The 23,010-nt window shown below is 38.4% G+C and overlaps 1 protein-coding gene across 15 annotated transcripts in view; it reads left to right on the top strand.

Annotated features, from left to right (window-relative positions):
- Positions 1–23,010, top strand: part of LOC106082286 (uncharacterized) — a 453,600-nt gene that overhangs the window by 390,799 nt on the left and 39,791 nt on the right. For 3 of the 15 annotated variants that reach the window (XM_013244695.2, XM_013244734.2, XM_013244683.2), the window contains one exon: positions 12,623–17,182. The exons of 8 other annotated variants lie outside the window; for them this stretch is intronic. In XM_013244695.2, the coding sequence (XP_013100149.2) occupies positions 12,623–16,854 (4,232 nt within the window). In that variant the 3' untranslated portion in view covers positions 16,855–17,182. Of the gene's footprint in view, positions 1–12,622; positions 17,183–23,010 lie in introns of those variants that run through there. 4 more of the 15 variants (XM_013244726.2, XM_013244717.2, XM_059363388.1 and 1 more) reach the window with 4 other exon arrangements.

Below are 23,010 nucleotides of genomic sequence, written 5' to 3'. Positions count from 1 at the left end.
TGTATGCCAGCTATCCACCTTCACTCTATCTCTCCCCTCTACTTTGTAATTCTTTGCACTGTAAACTACTACCACTAGTTCGCAAATACTTCTTTCAGCAGATTTTTTGTTGGTGCTGTTGTTTTTTTTTATACAAATCAAATGTTTTTGTTTTAGTTTGTTATCCCCCTCCTGTAATCATTGTAAAGTGTCTGCCTACTTTATTTACTTATTTTGGCCTTAACACACCAAATCCTTTGAGAAGGGATTAGTTGTGGTTCTTTATTTTATTTATGATTTTAACCCATTTTTCTTTTTTGCTTTTGGTTTTAACTCACTTTCCCAAGCGTTTATCGTTACTCTAGCTGAAAACCTAGTATTTTTGTTTTTCTTTTTCCTCCTTTTTTAACTTCCTGTCTCTCTCTCTCTCTTTCGCTCTCTCCCTCTCTTATTTTGAACTTTCTTTTTTTGATGTGGCTTTTTCAACTAATTTAGTAGCCTTTTCTTTTTTGCCGGGTACTTAAATTTTATTTAAATTATTGTGCCTTCTTGTTACACTGTTACATTTTGCTTAAGGATAATTTCTTGCATCTTAGCCTTAAACCTTAATTTCCTTCATCTAAGGAAATGATTTGTAGATTGTGTACAAAGAAGTGCAAAAGGTTTAATCTGCACTAAGCAATTTATCCCCGATTAGGATGGAAATCAAACCGACAAATGTCATTGACAAATCTTTTAGGATTTTATTTCTGATGCGGGTTTGTTTGAGAAATATTAGGGCCATATCCTCAAGAAGATGAATAGCAGGATAAATAAAGTTGAAAAGAAAGTAAGCTAATTAAAGGTATTTTTAAGATTTTGCTAATTAATTTACCCCCAAAAAGTTGGACGTTTCTTTAGGCATATCAAAAGCTGTCAAGAAAAGGCACAAAGTGTGTTGAGATTAAGGTAAATTTGAAACATGGTTTCTTTTTTAATTAAAAACCTTGACCAATGGGGAATATCGATAACGTATACAGTTATGACAGTCGGAGGCCAACGTAGCACAGAGATGTCCGCTTATGACGCTGATCGCCTAGTTCGAACCCTGGCGAGAATATCAGAAAAATTTTCAGCGGTGGTTATATCCTCCTAATGCTGGCGACATCTGTGAAGTACTATGTCATGTTAAATCTTCTCCCTAAAGAGGTGTCACATTGCGGCACGCCCTTCGGACTCGGCTATAAAAAGGAGGCACCTTATCATTGAGCTAAACATTGTTATCGGACAGCACTAAGTGATTTGTGAGAAGTTTGCCCTAGTCCCGTAATGGAATGTTCATGGGTAGAGATAGGCGATGGGTAAATACCCAAAAGGTATTTACCTGGTAAGTTGGATAAATACCCGGGTATTTACCCATTTATATCCAAAAGCTATGTATTTATAATTTTGCAGACATCTTGGGTGTTAAAAACATTTTTCAAAAAGTTTTTAATGATTTCGTATTCTTTGTATATAAACCTTATCTTCTGATCTCATAAAATCAGATTTTAGTTATATATAGCCGCTATATAGACCGAGATTCAGACTTAAAGTCTTGAGGCAATAAATTGGTCATTTTTCATTCGATTTTGATGAAATTTGGCACAGTGAGTTCTGGTAGACCCCTATTCATTTCTGTAAAGTGCGGTTCAGATCAGACTATATTTGGATATAGCTGCCCTTAGACCGACCACCCAATCTCCCGATATACGGTATTGAGGCCATAAAAGATCCATTTATTACCCTAATTCGATGAAATTTTGCACAGTGTGTTCTGGTAGACCCACACTCTTCCTTTTAAATATGGTACAAATCGGACCATATTTGGATATAGCTGTCATATATATCGAACTCCCGATATTGTGCAATAAGCCTATAAAAGGAGAATTTTTCATTCTTTTTCAATGAAATTTGGCACAGCGAGTTCCGGTACCCCTCTAAACCTTTTTGTTGAATATCTTCCAGATCAGACCATATTTGGATATAGCTGCCATATAGACCGATCTCCCTATATTGAGTATTGAGCTCATAAAAGGAGCATTTTTCATCCGATTTTGATGAAATTTAAAACATCGATTATCTGGGCTTCCATTAACCGGTTACCCCTATTAACCGGCATGCTGTGTTTTTATTTTTGGACCTCTATTAAGCGTGGTTAATCTCTATTATCCGTGTATCAATAAGTCTAGTCTAGACATTTCAAATCGATATATAGTCTAAATACATACATAACGAGTAAAAGCTTGCTAAGTTCGGCCGGGCCGAATCTTATATAACATCCACCATAGATCGCGTATGACAAGCCCAGAATCTCTTATTAGGAAAACAAAGGATAATGAACTAGAGTTGCTATGCTATTAGAGGTATATCAAGTTATGGTCCAATTCGGACCATGATTAATTTCAATGTTGGAGACACTCTTAGAAGTAATTGTGTAAAATTTCAGCCAATCCGGATAAGAATTGCGTCCTATAAAGGCTCAGGAAGTAAAATCGAAAGATCGGTTTATATGAGATCCTAATTAAGTTCAATTTTGGCGTCCATAGTAGAAATAATTGTGGAAAATTTCAACCAATTCGGATAAGAATTGCGTCCTATAGGGGCTCAAGAAGTAAAATCGGAAGATCGGTTTATATGGGAGCTTTATCAGGTTATAGATCGATTCAGGCCATACGTGACAAATTTGTTGGAAGTCATAACGAAACACCTCATGCAAAATTTCAGCCAAATTGGATAAGAATTGTGGTTTATATGGGAGCTATATCTGGTTATAAACCGATTTGAACCATACAAAAAAAAAATTGTTTAAAGTGATACAAAAACACCCCATGCAAAATTTCAGCCAAATCGAATAAGAATTGCACCCTTGAGTGGCTCAAAAATTCAAGATCCCACATCGGTTTATATGACAGCTATACCAGGTTATAGACCGATTTGAACCATATTTGGCAGAATTGTTGGAAGTCATACCAAAACACCACGTTCAAAATTTCAGCAAAATCTGATAAGAATTGCGCCCTCTAGAAGCTCAAAATCCAAGATCGGCTTATATGGCAGCTAAATCAAAACATGAACCGATTTGGCCTATTTACAATTCCAACTGACCACTTTTATAGGAAGTTTGTGTGGAAAATTTCAAGCGCCTTGCTTTAATGCTTCGAAGTAAGCGTGCTTTCCACAGAAAGACAGACAGACGGACGGACAAAAATATATATACTTTATGGGGTCTTAGACCAATATTTCGATGTGTTACAAACGGAATGACGAAGTTAGTATGCCCCCATCCTATGGTGGAGGTTGTAATAAATGAGTTGAATAACACTGAACAAAATGGATCGAAAATAAATAAAATATGAACGAATTATGGTTTCAACCATTTTAATTGCATAACTGCAGTTGCACTCGTATTAACTGCACCTCCGCTTACAGCATTTATCCTCACAAATACTAGCTTTTGGATTAATCATTGTCTCTATGGTTTGAGGTCCGTGTTTATGATTTGAAATATATTTTTCTTTCATATTGCTTACTTCATCTATCGCCACTATTTTTCTATTTGCCATTATTTTTTTTTTATTTCGAATTTTTTCAGTTATGTGTTTTTTCTTTTGTTTTGTATATAATATCACAATAATGTAATAGCTAAAAGCTACTATTCAATATTACCCACAAATGCTAATCCACTATTACAAAAATCGATAAAAAAAAATTAAAACACCAACAACTATTGAACCTTCCTGCCGTGCGTATAACCATCAAAAACATCAAATGGAGCAATAGAACATTTTATAACAAATAATGGATAATTAGTTTTTCAAATTAATCGATATCACCACTTTAAATATATAACCACACAATATAATTAATTAACACCGCAGAAACTATAATAAACAGTTAGTAATCAGCGATTATTTTCAATACCAATGCATAAAAGGAAATAAAATTCAATGAAGTGAAAAAAAGTGATATAAAATATTATTTTATTTAAAAAAATTAAAATAAAATAAAAATAAATGTAAAAAAATAAAATTATTTAGAATCAAGTAATAATGATTAAAAATTTTCAAAAATCTCAAGACAAGTTATTGCTTAATCTAGTTTTTTTTTTTTATTTAGGGTATTCAATTCATAGAGAGCAGAAATTAGGTTTATGTTATATTCTACTTTCAAAGTTTTAATTTTATATTCTTAAAAACAAATATTAGAGTAGCTGGAACTGTATGGTAAATTCATATGTAGCTTCATGCTATTGTTAAGTTATTTAATTATTTTGGATTGGATGAGAGATACCGCATTTTGAATCCCCTTAAAGTACATACAGGGTGGCTGATGAATATTGCTACAATGATGAATATTGCTACATTTTTTTTTTCGGTGTATGGAATACATTTTTCTTTTATTCATGTTAAATTAAATTATTAAATTAATTATTAAATTATTATTAATTAAATTAATTAATTAATTAATTAAATTAATTATTAAATTATTATTATTAAATAGAAAAAAAGTTATTACATTTTTTTTTGGTAGCGGCTTTCATCAGCCACCCTGTATATTGCTGATTACGGTTTGCTACATGATGGTGCAAAAATATCCATCAATATTCACATGTCTACTAAAAGTTCTAACTTATCCGCTACACTCAAATACTTCTTTCTATTGTATAGTTAGACCGGTGTGCTTAGCTATACCGTAAAATGTCCTTTTGAAAAAATTGTATTCTATTGCCCAGCCACTTGTCCTTTCGTTTGAGTACAACATAGTCCTGCTCGGCCTACATGAAAGTTTGGATTTGTTTTTACAGGGACCCAAATGAATATATCAAATGATTACTCTAGTGCCAAAGACCTTATATTTGTGTCCTTTATTGTTGCGATCTACACTTCCCGCTTAAGGGCTGGACATGATCCAGATACTTGGATTCATATAAAGGGGTTTCCAATAAGAGGCGTTATTTTCGTATTCAAAAAATTTTTTGACATAAATAATCGAATGTTTATGGTATAGTAAAGAGGAAGGTATGCCGTTAATAATAACAAGTAAAAAAGCATTATGTTCCGTCGGGCTAAACTTTGAATACCCACCTCCCCGAATATATGCAACATTTATGAACCCATAACAGCTTTATCCATATTAGGTTAGGTTAGGTTGAAAAGAGGGTGCAAATATTAATCCGCCCATGCCACTATGGGCACACACCTAAGCCAGTAATCGGCTTGTTGTGTGCTTTAAATACAAAAAAAAAAGTAACCTCGAAAAAGAAAATCTAAGGTAGGAATTCCGTGCTACTTACAAAATCCTTACTTGTTTTCCATGGCACTACCCTAAATTGGTTCATGTCTGGTATAGTGCCGGTATCTGTTAGAAGCGAAAGCCGGGCAATGACAAAGGAAATGATCCATCGTCTCATCATCTTCCCTGCATTGCCGCACCGACTTTACATAAGTGAACTCGTAGTCCTACGCATCCCGTTATGATACCTAGTCCCATTTCGCTGTTCCACAGGGTTGCATACACATCCATCGCCCATGCCCTTAACTCGGACTACGTCGACCCGAAAGGCTTCGGCTTAACCAAGTTTATTGACGCCAGTCCTCTGGCCTTCATCACCAAATCGTCTGCCCTTTCATTCCCCCTTACTCCGTTGTGGTACGGCACCCAAACGATGCGAATTTTGCTATCCTCAGAGAAAGCGTTAATCTCATTCTTACACTGCAAGATTGGTCTTGACCTTACCGTCCTGGTTGTTATAGCCCTTATTGCAATTTTACTGTCCATAAAGTAGTTTACACTCGACGTCCTCGGGTAAGCACCACACCACCTCACGCATTACGTGATCGCCCGGATCTCCGCCTTTAGGACCGTATTATGGTCAGGCAGTCTAAAACAGATCTCAGTCCCTGGGTTCTCAATGTAGATCCCCAGGCCCACTCTGCCCTCTAGATCATGTTACACGGATCTATGTAATGGTCTAACACAACTCATTGTACCACATTCATCGGTTTAAAAATAACTTAAATCGGGAGGTCGGTATATGTATTGTATATGACAGCTATATCCAAATATAGACCTATCTGAACTTTAGTGAAAAAATTTCAGCAAAATCGAGTTAGGTTAGGTTAGGTTGAAAAGAGGATGCAGATATTAATCCGCCCCATGCCTCTATGGACATACACCTAAGCCAGTAATCGGCTTGTTGTGCGCTCCAAGAACTATAAAGTAACCTCGAAAAAGAAAATTTTAAGTTAGGAAATCCGTGCTACTTACAAAATCCTTAATTGTTTTCAATGCCACTCCCCTAAGTTGGTTCATGTCTGATATTGTGTATCCACCGAAGTACCGTTATCGAGTAATAAATGTGTTTTTATTGCCCCAAGAACTTAAATCGGGAGATCGGCACATATGGCCGCTATATCCGAATATATCCCGATCTTGACCTTTTATGGGTCTAAAACCTTAACTCGAGAGATTGGTATATATGGCAGTTATATCCAAATATGGACCGATCTGGGCAGTATTGAAAAGGGATATCGAGGAGCCTAACACAACTCGCTATGCCAAATTTCAGTGAATGCGGACAATAAATACGCCTTTTATGGGCTCAAGACCTTAAATTGAAAGATGGGTTTATATGGCAGTTATGTCGAAATAAAAACCGATCTTAACCATACTCGGTACGAATGTCGAGGGGCCTTACGCAACTCATTGTGCCTCATTTCTGCAAAATTGGTTAATAAATTAACCTCGTATTGGTTTAAAACCTTAAATCGGGATTTCGGTATATATGGCAGTTATATCCAAATCTGAAGCGAGCTAAGCTGCATTGAACAGAAATATCGAGGAGCTTAACACAACTCGCTATACCAAATTTCTGCGAAATCAGACAACAAATGCGCCTATTATGGACCCAAGACCTTAAATCGAGAGATCGGTCCATATGACAGCTATCCAAATCTGGACCGATCTGACCCAAATTTAATAAGGATGTCAAAAGGCTTTGCATAACTTACTGTCCAAAATTCCAGCGAAATCGTACAAAAAATCTTTTATTGGCCCTAGACCCTCAATCGAGAGGCCGGTCTATATGACAGCTATATCTAAATCGGGTCCGATCCGGGCCGTTATAAACAAGAATGTCGACACAACTTACTGTCCCGAATTTAAGTGAAATCGGATAATAAATGTAGCTTTAATGGGCCTAAGACTTTAATCGATAGATAGGTCTATATGTGGGCTATATTAAAATATATTCCCATCTTCGAACTTAACCTGCTTATGGACAAAAAAAGAGTCTGTGCAAAGTTTCAGTTCAATATCTCCATTTTTTAAGACTGTAGCGTGATTTCAAAGGAGAGACGGACGGTCATAGCTAGATCGTCTTAGAATGGATTTTTTGTGTATTGCAAATGGAATGACAAAAATTAAAATATACTCCCATCCTTTGGTGGTGGGTATATTAATGACCACCACCACAACGTTTCATTAAATTTTCCAATGCCTTATGTTTTCGTAACATCACAATGTCTTTGAGGTCTAGTCACATCTTCCAGAGATAACATGGCCTGGAACCTTGTCCAGTAAAAGAACAGTGGTTTCGTTGCTTGTGTAGCACGTAGCGCCGTCTTGTTAAAAGTTAACGTTGTTTAGATCAATACCATCCAACTCCGACCATAAAAAATCATTAATCATCTCTCGAATGAACAATCCATTCCACCGTAGCTGTTGATCAAACCTCATTTTCAAACAGTAAGATCCAATGACCCCGCTGGACCATAAACCGCGCCACACATTAACACGTTGAGAATGGAGAGAGTTTTCACAATTACGCTTGGATTTTCTGAGCCTTAGTTGCGACAATTTTGCTTGTTGATGCACCCACCAACTGGGAAATGGTCCCCAAAACTCTTGATGATTTCACCAATTTCAATATTTCACCATTTGATATTTCACCAAATGAAGATTTGGCAGCCGGAACAATTTTTTAAAATACCGAAGTGACCAAATTAAGGGGCCTGCCTAAAGGCGCCCGGACAACATAAGACCTTAAAACTTTGCACACAATCTCTATAACAGCTCAGCTCTAACCATTTCAAATTTTAAAGATATATGTCTATACGTTCTCACACGGCATATTTTTTACTAGTTTTTTTTCGATTTTTTCCCACTATGCATTGCCAACTAAGGTATTAACACCTACACTATAGGTGTAAATTGGGTGATTTTAGTTTATGGATTCAATCTTTTGAAATGGAGTGGACCGATATATCAAATTTTTCATTGCACCCTTATAGTAACTCAGAAATTCATATCCGATATCAAAATTTGGGTTTGATAAATGGAAGAAAAAGACTCACTTCAAAGGGACATGCACAATATTCAAATTGAAGGAAAGATATTTGGGTGTAAAGTACGAATCTGATACTAAACTAAGGGACAAAATTTCATAGGGCCGCCCCAAGAGTGGCCGGAGGTTCATCCGTCCCATGCCACTATGGACATACACCAGCTTGGTGTGCACTTTAAATACTAAGTGGGTTCATGTTTGGTATTGTGCTCCCACATAGGTGGCGGTGTTTGTTAGCCGCGAAAGCCGTGCAATGAAAATGTCTCATCATCTTCCCCACATGCTATACACTTGCTATCACTTGCCGTAAACTGACCTCCTTCTTACTTCCTTTCAGCAATAACTTCGTCTTTTCACGATTCGGATTTCCCTAAAGGATTTTCGTCGTAAAACCTACCGTTTCACTATTCCACAGCGCTACGCGCGCGCTCGTCGCCCATGCTCGTACCTCGGACTGTGTCGAGCCAAAAGGCTTTGGGTTATCTAAGTTCATTGTTTTTCCTCTCACTGCTCCGCCTGATGTTAAAATAAAAGGATCTTTGCCTATATAAGGATCTTTAACTGCCTTAGTTCTCCGAACCTTGAGAAAGGCGGTGATGGTTCCATTGTCAGCTCCCTGTTCGTTAGGCTGTATTGAATATCCCGTCCCTGCACTACACGATGTTTTAACATTAGGATCTTTGGTTATCGTAATCTTCCCAATGTTGAGAAAGTCGGCGATCGTCGTCGGCCCCTTATTCGTTAGGCGGTATTGGGACTTCTGCCACTGCACTGCCTGATGTCTCCGTATGTGGATTTTGCCTTTCTTAGTCTTAGTCTTGAAAAAGACAGCCTTAGTCCCATATAACACCATTAAGCAAAACTTGATCAATGCCCACCACAAAGAGATTTCTTTCCTCCTTCTTCGCCCTGTGGAAGACATCCCATTTCTCCGCGACTTAACCTTAGTTTTTCTTGCCACCATGCGTTCCATTGCAAATTAGCTGTCCCATCACTTGATGAAGACCGTCGCCTTTGCGAGCTGGGGGATGTACATCTTTCTCACCAGGTCGACCTTTGCACCCCAGAGAGTGTGGATATTTCCAACGAGTTTTTTGACGGTATCAATACATTCCGCTGACGCAAAATAATTTGCATGGGTGGATCCTCTTCAGAGATTCACACATGTTTGAAAATCAAGAATTCTCGTTAACCATATCCTCCACTTGGAACCGATGATCTGGTGGAACCTACCGGATGCACTGCTGATATCGATGACAACATACGTCAGCTCGTCTCTGTTAAGTGGGCGGCTCCTTACTTTTTTCGGCTACCATTTTCGTCTTCCGTCAAAGCTGTGTCGATCTTTTGGAAGTCACAGCCCTCCATGAAGACTCATGGGCCTTGTGCGCTTTCTTCGTTCCTGTTCCGACTTTATCTTCCTCCGCAGGACACTGTCTGGAGTTTCCATTAAGGGATGGCTGAGTTGGTCTTCCCAGATTACTTGAAAGCGGGAAGCTCTTTTTCAACGTTTTGCAGTTTTCTGCTCTTCGGGATATCTGATTCTCTTTCCAGGTTCCGCAGAAGTGCTTGGAATGTAATTTTTTCCCCTACCAGCATCCTGCAGTTTCACCCATTTGCGCTGCCGGTGCATACTCCCCTTCGTCATGCCCCGGATTAATTTCTCGGACTTCTTGTGAGCAAAACAAAGCCTTCGCTCACTACTGCCGTCATCCTGCTGTCCTCATCTCTCGATTTGGCTGTGTTTACTACATATTTCATTTACACCATCGCTGTCTGAATCTAAATCAGAAACACCATCTTTACTTAAAAGCTGGGGCGAATAGCGCATCGCTCTAGTTTATCCGTCTCTTTCTCATTCATTAGTCCGACAACTGGTTGTGCGCATGAAGCATTACTCTCGATAGCAGGTGCCAGGGCACCCACACCTATCAAAGGGGCGAACTACATACTACGGTCTGATGCCACCATAGCAGATATTGAAAGGCCCAATTTTGAGATAAATCTTGAAAGGCTTTAACATTTTTGCATAATAGGTAGTACCAATTCCGAGATAAGGATATTTTTTGAGGAGCGAAATGCAAACACACCGCTCCACTCTACGATCACTTCAAGATTTGTAGGCTACATAACCCCAAGTATCGTGCACACTTTTTAATTTGTCCCACCAACATATAAAGAGATCTTCCGATTTATTTTCCTGATGAGGCAGAGGTCACATTTTTCACTCAATTTCCATAATATTTGAATTAACATTAGCCCCTTCTATAACTGTGCGATGCACGTTGATCAACTTGTCTATTCCACTATATGACAATTTCACTATTTAATTTCTTGAACTCAAAATTAGTTCAATCGTGATCCGATTTCGATGAAATGTTAAGCAGTCAGTCTTATCAGTCCCTCCTTCATCTACGTGAAGTAAGATGCACTCTTCTGCAGAGCCACCATAGAGGCTTTTTAACATTAAAAAAATAATTAACGATGTCCGTGTGTCTGTCCGTCTGTCCGTCTGTCCGTCCTTCTGTTGTAATCACTCTACAGCCTTAAAAAATTGAGATATTGAGCAGAAATTTGGCACAGATACGACTTTTTGATGCACGCTGGTTAAGTTCTTGAATGGGCCAAATCGGATCATATTTGGATATAGTTGCTATATAGACCGATTTGCATAAATGCTTTATTTTTCATCCGATTTCGCTGAAATTTGAAACATTGAGTAGTTTTACGCCTCCTAACATAGGACCCAAATGTGGTTGAGATCGGACTATATTTATATATAGCTGCCATATAGACCGATCTCCCGATTAAGGGTCTGAAGCCCATAAAAGCTTTATTTTTTTAACCGATTTCGCTGAAATTTGAAACATTAAGAAATTTTACGCCTCCTAATATAGGAACCAAATGGGGTTCAGATCGGATTATATTTATTGTAGATAAAGCTGCCGATCTGCCGATTAAGGGTCTGAAGTCAATAAAAGCTTTATTTATTTCCCGATTTTGCTGAAATTTGAAGCAGAGGGTTATCTTAAGCCTATATAGCTGCCATATAGACCGATCTCCAGATAAAGGGTCTAAGGCCCATAAAAGCTTTATTTTTTAACCGAAAAATTCAGTAGCTTTACGCCTCTTAACGAAGGACCTAAATATGGTTCAGATCGGACTATATTTAGATATAGCTGCCATATAGACCGATTTCCCGATAAAGGGTCTGAAGCCCATAAAAGCTCTATTTATTACCCGATTTCGTTGAAATTTGAAACAGTGGGTAGTCTTAGTTCTCCCGACATCTGTCCCAAATATGGTTCAGATTGGACTATATTTAGTTATAGCTGCCATATAGACCGATCTCCAGATAAAGGGTCTAAAGCTCATAAAAGCTTAATTTTTTAACCGATTTCGCTGAAATTTGAAACTGTAAGTAGTTTTAGGCCATCCGCCATTTGACCCAAATATGGTAAAGATCGGTCTATATTTAGATATAGCTGTCATATAGACCGATGTGCCGATTAAGGGTCTGAATCTCATAAAAGCTTTATTTATTACCAGATTTTGTTGAAATTTGAAAAAAAATTCAACAGTGCCTTACATTTATTAGACCACTCAATATTCGTGTCGAATTTGGGTGCATAAGTTATCCAATTTTCACCGGATTGTGCCGGAAGGGGGTTTTAATATATACGCGAGGTGGTGGGTTCGGCCGGGCCGAACTTAATGCCTGTTTACTTGTTTATGTCTCATTTATCACAAATGAAAATTCTTGTTTTAGATTTTGATTACAAATATTTTGTTGTTTTTTTTTATTAATAACTTAGTTTTTTTTCTTTTACCGTTTTTTTCTGGGGTTGATGGTTTTAAATTTCATGCCATTTTTCCATTTCTTTATCTGTTTTTATTTGTTGTAGTTAATTTGTTTGCTTTAATTTATTTTTCAAAAAATTAAATCCTTGGGTGAAAGGTTTTCTTTTCTTTACTGTAATTTTATTTGGTTTCTTATAACAATCTTAACTATAGAAAACTAAATTGTGAAATTTTTGGTACGCACTAAAAATCATCAATCAATTTTCCAGAAAAGTTACCCATTATTTTGTAATTTGAGATAATTGTATTTTAATTTTTTGTTAAATTTAAATTATGCATTTTTCTTTTTTCTCTTTTTATTTATTTGGGATGACTGAATGTCAATTGTAATGTATAAAACATTTGCCCCAAACAACATTTGAAATGAAAAAATACCTACAAAATATAACTAAAATCGTAAACAATCCACCAACTTAGCTGGAATAGTTACGAAAGCGCCGGCAGGAAGGTCTTCGCTACGTGCCCCCACTCCCAACAATAGCAACAACAACAAAAACTCCACAAGTAGCATTCAAACCAAAAACAACAACACCATCATCACCACCACCACTACTACTACCAACACCATTCTAAAATCGCAAGTTTCCAAAGTCAATGCCTCGCCAGGCTTGCCCATTGTTGGCAGTGTTGGCGCTGGCGCTGGTCAAGAAACTTTCGATGCATACACAAGCAATGACAATGATGCAATAGCCAAGCCAAAGTCAAAAACGATTACCATAAATGATAGGCCGTTAGAGGAACAGCAAAAGCAACAGCGACAAGTGGAACATGAAGTACAAGAAGGACAGTTTAGGACAGTGACCCCTTCGTATACGTTAGCCAAGACGGGACCATGGACGGACGAGACTGTAGAGAAAAGACCAATGCAAAAATCCATCTTAAAGCCCATATTGAAAACCAAAATTATTAATGTTAAACCGGCAGTAAATTTGGACCCTACGGACATGAACTTAGCAGGGTTGCCACCAAGAGATGCTTTGACCAGCATTAGTCTACCCAAAATACCCAATGCCATAGACATTGCAGGCAAGGCAGAACCCACATCTCCACCAATATCCTCCTATGTCCCGGTATATAATACGAAAACCTTGACGCCAGCTAAGTCGAGAACCCTTTCAAGCGGCTACGAACACATTGAAATACAGCCTTTGGAAGAAATCCCTAAAAATTCTGCTGATGAAACGCCAGAGGACAGTGAAAAAATTAAAAGTGAAACAGAAGCCATACAAGATGCTGAGGCCACTCCCATGCTTATGGGCCTCAAACGGTTCAAGGAGAAGGAACAGCAGCGTTTACAGTTTCAATTGAATTTGGATAAGCATAAAGATGTCACAGAAGAGGAGGATGAATCGAAAACTCCCACCCAAGATCAGGAGGATTCTAAAATGATAGCAGAGTTTAAAAATGAAGTTGCAGCAAGAGAAGACTTGTATCAAGCGGCCGATGAAGTTGATGAAGAGGAGGAGGACACCACCTGTGAGTACACTGATGATGATCTAGATGAAGCTCTGGCCGAAGAAGCTGACGTTGAGGAAGGCTCTACCATGAACATATCTCAGAGCCACGAAGGAGAAGAGGAAATTTCGCAAATCTATGAAAACGAACCCTCTACACCGTTGGAAAATCTTTCGATTTTGGACGAATCTCATTACTTGCCCATGACACCAAAGAAAATCGAAACAGATTCGGAGACAACAGGTACCATGTTCATGGTCTCTCTGCTAGATTTGACCCAAGAGGAGGCAGCGCGTGAAGAAGTCGAAGAGGAAAATCATTATGTGGAAATGACCAAACAATTGCAGGAAGATGACTCCAAGTCCAATTATGAAATTATGTGCATAGGTCAAAATTTAGGCACTAGCCCAAGCAGTGGTGCAGGAGGTGCCAAACCCAAGCAGTTGAAAGCTCTTAATGAACCTCTTTATATGGAATTGCAAGGTGGCAAATGTACGCCCTCGAAACCTGCAAAGGAAGATGCCATATTACCTCCCACAAAGACCTCCACACTCAAGAAACTGAAGAAGTCCACGGATACTTTGAAAAAGAAATCTAAAAAGTGCCAACAGGAACGCTCCCACCAAAAACGCAAGGATTTGCCAGACATTCTCAAACCTTCCCAGTCATCTATGGTCCTCAACTCGGACAGCTCCGATGCCGATGACGAGTCGTCGAAGCACATGGACTCTAAAAAGATGAGATGCCGCTCAAGGTTCAGCCTTTCGGATACTTTCAGACCTGCCTCCTATTATCTGGGGGCCTCCACTCCCTTGAACAACTGCATAGAGAGTTCAGATAGCGAGATTGTCTCACCACCTCCCATACCCAATTCTCCACCGCCCATGGAGGAACTAAAGACCGAGGAAATTTTCTCTTCCGAAAACTATGATACAGTCAAGCGTAGGGATAGTTCTTCGGGCAGCAAGCTCGATATCTCCTATGAGCAATTGCCCAAAATGCATGCCAGTAATACTTCTCTGAATTTACCCAAAAGCGAGGCGGCCCTCAAAAGCAGTCGCCTCTCTTTGCCAGATCATTTTCGAAAGGTGAAGAATCTCAAATCGCCTCATCTGCATCTGCTAAAACAACACGAGAGGACCTTGTCCGATTCCAATTACAGTTTCCAGACGGACAATAGTTCGAATACCTCATCCGATTTTGATTTGTACAATAAATTAAAGCAGAACTCTCCCTCCTTCATAGCCTCGCCCATTCGCTACCAATCGAACTCTTCGTTGACCCAAAATTCAAGGAATTCCTTACCCGGTACTGGCAACAGCAGTGAAACCGATACCGTGGAACTTAGGCACAGACAAGGCTCCGACTCGGAGTTGGATCGCCAGCGCTCCAGAAGACCCTTATCCCAGGAGTCAATTAGTGAAATCGAGTCCCTTAGCGAGAAATTTGAGGATGCTCTGGATGCAGCTGATCTCGACTCTTACCTGAATAACTTGCAAAATAATGACATTTATGTCTATCACAACACCAAGTTTGACAGTTCCACTAGTAATCTGCTAACAGACGCTGCAGCCGCTCAGGGAGCGGGAATTCTAACGAATCTCATAAAACCTCCAAAAATATTTCGCAATCATGAAGATGAACATTTCTATGGCAACATAAATTTTGTCTCCTCCACGGATTCTTTGCAAAAGTTAGGCGGTCCCGAAACCAAACTAACTGAAGCCTTGGGTGCTGCCAGTCTTACGCCTGTGCGCTATATGACTCCCATGCATTCACGAAACAACAGCAACATATCGGAACAGTCCGCCCCTTACTATTATTCTGAGCTGGCCAGTAGTAGGGAACTTTTGAGCACCCCCACCACCCTCAACAATCAGAGAGACATTCATGCTCATGGCTCTAACATAGATCACATTCATAATCCCATCGAAAGGCCAACGACCCAACATAGCATTAGCATGGACCTATTGGCCGACAAGGATCAGGCCATCGATAGTAAGAATCTGTACAAAATGAAGACCAACATTGAAAAGCTCAGCTATAGCTCGGGCAAGAACCTCAAGAGCGGTGAGCCCTTCCAACAGCACCACTCATGCACCACACAAACATTCCATTTGCAACAGTTACAAAGTCCCGCATTGAAAATTAACAACTACCAAACGAATAACCTGCTGTATCAACAGCATACATCCACACCCGTCACCACGCCAACAGTAACAACAACATTTACCACCTCACCGACATCGTCCTCCTCCTCATCGTCCTCCTCACAAGCCACGTCCATGCTAACCGTTAATGCTTCTGCAGGGGTGTCTGGTAAAATTTCCAGCAAGGTGGATGTCAATGCAAAAAATGTCAACTTACAAATGGGTAACAATAGTGGTATGGTCCATTCCGCCGCTCAAATCAATCCATCTGGCATTAGGCATTTTCCCAAAACTTCTAATAATGCAGAAAAATCTACGGTTTTAGGTAATCCCGTTAGTGGTGAACTGCTGTGGGAAGAAGATACCTTGTGGAGGGAAAGCTTGCGTCGAGTGTCTCAAAGACATGCCCGTTCTTTGGATGATCTCGATCGTATTGTGGTTAGTCCGCGAGTCAATGCGGCAGTTCTTCTAACCACACCTGACACCAGCAGTTCAAATGTCAATAGATCTCCGGATTATGGCCATACGGAGAGTCAAAATCGCAAACATCGCCTTTCCCGTGATGTGACCTATGTCAATGATAATGTCTCTCAGCATCTTAGATCCAGCTTTAAGTTACGCCAACATCAACATCATCACCATCATCTTGATGCCGGAGATGAGGATAATCAACGCACTTACGATGAGGTATGTCCCGATGATGATCAATCGTTAAACGATGATCTACCACCACCCATAGCCACTAATGATCATGATGTTTATGTACAGCTCAATGAGAACATTTTGGTTGCCGATGACCTCACCGGGGAGATGTATGAGGTTTTGCGTGACGAGACTGCCTCCAATATATCATCCAATAAATCTGCTGAGATTGATCGTGAGACCATACGTCAATGGGATTCCATGTCAAGTGGTCTCATGAAGAATTCCCTTACCACAACCACCTCGAGCAATGATGCCTCTTCCAGTTCGTCCAGCAATGTTAAATCAATAATCGATCAATTGAATGCAAATTGTGATAACAATGACAATCCAAATAAATGATGTATCGGGAGCAATTATCAAAATTAGCCAATAGAGAAAAGAAAACAAAACGACATGTTTAATGAGTCTACTGACTGTGATAGGTATATGGATTAGAAATAATGACACTTTTGTTTAGAAATACAAATGACCGGATACCAGAATTTCCTATGTATATCATTGGAATTTTTTTAAGAAATGTCGATTTGAACACTGTATCACATATAACATTCCATTAAATAACATAGTTGTCTTCCAGTCTATAATTTTTAGTTTCGAAAAATAATATATTAATAAATTTGCATTTAATCAGAAAAACAAAAATAAAGAATTTTTTTTTGTAGAATGTAAATATTCCTTAAGAACTCCACATAATGGAAGTATGAACCCCTTTTTGAGAAATGGCGAAATGAGAACATAAACCTTGAAGCTTGAGAGGCCATTAAGAATGTGTGATGTAAATAATATTGTATTTAAAACCACTGGTTCTGGACGAAAAGCAGGCTTTAGAGAAGAATAGCGATTTTCGTAGTAAAAGTGGGTCATTTCATTTAAAATCATATGTTTTCCAATTAGACAGTAGCCTGTTATGATGAACTCGATTAGTGAAACTTTTGTTATATTCAACGGTTGGAGCGTTCACAGCCCTAATTTGCGATTATCTGTTATTTGAAGAATAACCCTGCATATCGCCAGGGGGATACCAACAGATTTCAGTTTCCCTCGAATATCTAAGGTGATTCGCAGTCTTGTAAAATCTACTGTGCTACATTTTTCTGTAATATATCTGAGACCAGATGCTCAGAACAGGTTAAACGCTTCTGCGGCGTTAAAACGCTTCTTTTTAATTCACACTTGTAAAAAAAGACGTCGCATAGTAATACACAAATGGTTTCATTATCATGAACACGTATTGTTGATAATATTGAAAACCCTCTTGATAATATTTTGTGAACGCGCGTTGTATGTTTCCTATGTATACCAACCTTACGTTTAAATGACTTTTAAAACATTGTATATACATAGACATCAGTATTGCTATGTGGTAGGCTTTTGAAAATACCCAATCATGGGATACATGGAACACAGATTTGATTCTAAACAGCATATAACAATTTTTTTATGATTCCTAAATAAACAGCTGTACAAACGACGTTGTCAGAATGTGAACGCCTGCAGACAGTTTCGAACGCTTCGTTCACAAAAAAACGGTTGTTGATTTATGATCTTTTTTGGTTGACCTGCTAACATCTGTGTGTTGATTCACTTTCATGAACTAATGTGATCAATTTGGCAACACCGGGGTTAATGTTATTCTATTGCTGCAGAAATACGTTATGCTATGCTTTAATGTCTACCTGGCCGTACGCCCATGCTTACTCAAATATACACTCTCCAAGTGCCAAGAATTAGTGCTCCGCGTCTGTACATGCATGACAGCGTGTTGAAGATCTCATCGCATCCCTCTTCGAAACACGTATCCGAGGAACCTCCTCAGAGAGCAATTTCGCCAAGATCGGAGAATAATCACCTCACTAGGATGGAAAGTCTATGGCCCTGTAGACTCGGTTATAAGCAGAGCAGGTGTTCAATCGTCTGCTCCTCATACTTATAATGACATCACCCACAGTAGTCTTTTAGCGGAACTCCCATGCGTGCGGCCATGTGACCTATCGCACAATATACGATTATGGGTCCTGTAAGCGTACCCAGTGACCCCTTATCGAGGGCCAGCAACTCCCTAGTTCTCCTCCGGTCAACTGCTGACCAGAGTGTCCTGGCAATCCGACAACCACCCTCAGACGCTTATCTCACCACCGCCTCCGCTCTGGCTGGATATCTCCTCTACAACGTTCACTAGATCGACAAAAGGCATGTGTGCAAGACCAGTCACAGGTCTGCCAACCGTGTAGGATCCCTTCCTGGCATACTCGTCCGCCCTCTCATTTCTCAGGACAACAATGTGTCCCGAAACCCAGGCTAACACAACATCATGAACCAGGAGCCCGTTCAGGGTCCCAAAACACTCGTCCTTGATTTCCATCGTCCTTTGTTTCCTCACGACATCTTAACGCATGATTTTTTGCTTACATTACACGGCACAATGGAGCGCTGACAAAGACATTGCACAATGGCGCAATGATTTAAAAAAGATGGCTATAATACACAACAAAAAATAGCGTGCTAAGTTTTGCCGGACCGAATCTTTTATAACCATGGATCGCATTTGTCAAGTTCTTTACCCGGTATCTCTTTATAGCCAAACAAATGATAATGGAAAAGATTTGCTATGCTATTCGGGTTAAAAATTGGGCCATACTTGGCTTGGATGTTGGAGATTATAATAGATGTCATTGTGTAAAATTTCAAACAAATCGGGCAAGAATTGTGTCCTAAAGGGGGCCCAAGAAGTAAAAGCGGGAGATCGGTTTATATGGGAGCTATGTCAGGTTATGGACTGATTAAGACCACATTTGGATTTCCTAAATTTCAAATTTACGCTAAATCAGAAAAGAACTGGAAGCTAGATCAGGATTTAGACCGAATCAGGCCACATATGTTGAAGGTCATAGGAGAAGTCATGTGCTAAATTTCAGCCATATCGGCTGATTTCCCCATATAATTTTTTCCCCATTACATTGATCAACAGATGGGTAGCTGCCTTGCTAATTTCACAAATTCCCAAAAAATAAACTTCTCAAACCAAAGGCTTGCATATAGATATAGTGGGCTTGAAGTAAGTTGAGGTTTAGATTTAATTGACATTCAACAGTCACATGGGATTTCTATTTTGGTATAACGAAACTTGTTTTAAAAAAATGGATTCAATTTACAAAGGACCTTACAAACGAAATGCCCCAGCGGATAGGCAACCTAATAATGACAATATGTGGCTCAGATTCCAGATATTTGAGTGGAGAGTAGGAATTACTTACTTACTTTAATTGGCTATGATATAACATTTGTTCCACTAGCCGAACGTAGAATAGCGTTTCAAGCGCCTCGATCTTTTGCACTCATTCTAAAATCTCTAACACCAAGTTTCGAGGTGTCTCCCACCACTTGATCTTTCCATCGGGCTTTTGGTTTTCCCGGTTTGCGTGTACCACCGTGTTTGCCGTTGGAAGAGAGTAGGAATTGGACGTCTAAATTTAGGGTCATGTTTCTCAAAGACCACTAAATCTCCTCGAAAAGACATGTTGATCATTTACGGCAATCTGGCTCTCAAGCGAAAGGATTTTAGGAGTAGAGTGCGAATATGATATTGAAATATTTAACAAATGTCTGAGTTTCCGCCCTATTACCAATTGGATATAGAGCCCAATAATGGCAATATGGAACTGAAATAACAGTAGAATACAAATTTTTCCGTCCACCTGCGAAAGCCCTAAACAGTAAGTATGGTAAACAACTGACATATTGTATAAAGTCAAGTTTCTGTGCGCACGCCGCTTCTGGAATTCCCACCAAACGGACAGATAAAGCAATAATAAAAATTTGGGACAAGAGTCTGCACTTTCACGCTTCGTTAATCTTATCTTTTTTCACCATTGCAATCAACAGAAAGGTATTAACAATGCGGAGTATATTAAAAACTTTGAAGTCAAGATGCATCCATGACAATTGATTCTGTTCGATTACAACTTCCAGAAATCTAACTACTAGTCTGGCGTTTATTAGATTTTGTTAGACTGTCAAAAATTTTCTTCTAATTTTATTTGTAAATTATACATGGTATTCACCTCACACTAACTTAATTGATTCATTCATTTTCATATCCACATTCTAGTATATGGTACAACTGAACTATTTTTCTATAGTAGAGGACTTTGACTACTTCTCACTTCATATTTTTCACAATTGTACAAATATACGTATCTTTTAAAGCAAAGTAGGGTTGTATTTTTGATGCCACTGTTGTTGTATCGCTACTGTTATCAATTCATTGCCTGTGGTCATTTTGCAATACTTGTATCTAAATACTGGAATTATTATTGTTTCTCTCATCTATTTTTGTTGTGTATAAAATGTATTTTTCCTTTTTTTTATTGTTTAATACCATTGCTATTGCTGCTGTTGTTGTTGTGGTTATTATCATTATTATGTTGTTGTTGTTGTCGTTGTGTACATATTTTGGTTGGTTGTTATTATTGTTGGATTTTTGTTTTTGGTTGATGTTGTTGAAATCTCATGCATACACCAATATTATCACCACTACTACTACCACCACCACCACCACCACTACTACTACTCCAAAACAAAAAAGATGGTAAGAATATGTGTATTTTGTTTTTTCTTCAGTTTCATTTTGTCCTTTTGTTCAATATCATACAACAATTTACTTATTATTTCACTTTGCATATGCCATATATTTCTTTTGTTCAAATTATTTTTAGAAAATGTAGAAACAAATTTTTAATTATAACTTTTATATGTATGTGTGAGTTATCATTTGTATGTATGAGTTTTTTGGGTATAGTTCCATAATAGAGGCATTTGTTATAGATTTAGGCCAAATGCAAAACATACAAAATCACGTTTGTGGGAACTCCCGATTGAAGTGTGAGTTTTGGTTTAATACAACCCCAATGGAATTGATTGCAAAATTAATGTCTACATGCATATCATGTTGCAGATTTTTTTTGTACTGACATTGCTTAAGGGGATTTCATTCAAATGTATGTGTAAATGACAATTTCCAATTTATGACACAAGGAATTTCACATGGCCTCCACAAAACTTCCAAAAACCAGTATGGAAAGGCAAAAGTCGGGCGGTGCCGATTTTATAATACCCTACACCTATACTATAGGTATAAAGTGGGGGCTATATCTAATTCTGAACCAACTTTGATGGACCTCGGCGGATGTCTTCAGATAGATTATTAAACCATTCGTATCAAATTTCAAGCAAGTATATTCAAACTGTAATAAATGCGGCCGACAAATGACAACATTATTGTATATTAGCCAAAATCTGACGAACATATATATGGGAGCTCCATCTAAATGTGAAACTATTTTGACTTCTTAGATATTGTGATAGACGTCGAGGAAAGAGTTGTGCACATTTTTGGCTAAATTGGTCTATAATGCACTTGCAGTGAACCTATAAGTTAAAATTGGGAGAAATACATATATGGGAGGTATATATAAATCTGAACCGATTTCTGTGAAATTCACCGGTAATATTAGAACACGTAAGAAAATCCTTCTTGCCAAATTTTGAGAGAATCGGTTAACAAATGAGCACTTTATTGCAATATTTCTCAATATCGGACGAACATATATATGGGAGCTATATCTAAATCTAAACCGATTTCTAACAAACTTCTTAGATATTGTAGTGGTCATCGGGGAAAGCGGTGTACAAAATTTTGGCAAGATTGATCCATAAATGTGCTTGCAGTGACCATAGCAGTGAAAGTCGGGCGATATATTTATGTCAGCTATATCTTCATCTCGACCGATTTCTATTAAATTCACCAGTAATATCAAGAGTCATAAGAAAATCCTTCCTGCCAAATTTCGAGAGAATCGGTTAACAAATGAACATTTTATTGCATTATTACTGCAAATCGGACGAACATATATATGGGAGCTATATCCAAATCTGAACCGATTTCGAACAAACTTTATAGATATTGTGGAAATTGTCAAGGAACTTTTACAAAGTTTTGGGAAGATTGGTCAATAAATGCGCCTGCAGTGGGTCTAGGAGAGAAAATCGGGCGATATATATATATGAGAGCTATATCTAAATCTGAACCGATTTCTATGAATTTCTCCAGTATTTTCGAGAGTCAAAAGAAAATCCAACCAAATTTCAAGGGAATCGGTTTACAAATGACCATTTTATTGCATTATTACTGCAAATCGGACGAGCATATATATGGGAGCTATATCCAAATCTGAACCGATTTTTTCCAATTTCAATAGGCTTTGTCTCCAGGCCCAAAAACTTGCCTGTGCCAAATTTGAAGACGATCGGATGAAAATTGCGACCCGTACTTTGTACACAAATTAACATGGACAGACGCATCGAATCAGAAAGTGATTCTGAGTCGATCGGTATACTTATCAATGGGTCCTCTCTTCCTTTGGGGTGTTACAAACTAATTCACTAAGTTATAATACCCTGTACCACAATAATGGTGTAGGGTATAATGACGGAGGC

Source organism: Stomoxys calcitrans, chromosome 2 (genome assembly GCF_963082655.1).
Source record: "Stomoxys calcitrans chromosome 2, idStoCalc2.1, whole genome shotgun sequence".
NCBI lineage: Eukaryota > Metazoa > Arthropoda > Insecta > Diptera > Muscidae > Stomoxys > Stomoxys calcitrans.
The sequence above is the reverse complement of the archived record's forward strand: the minus strand, read 5'-3'. Positions and strand labels throughout refer to the sequence as shown.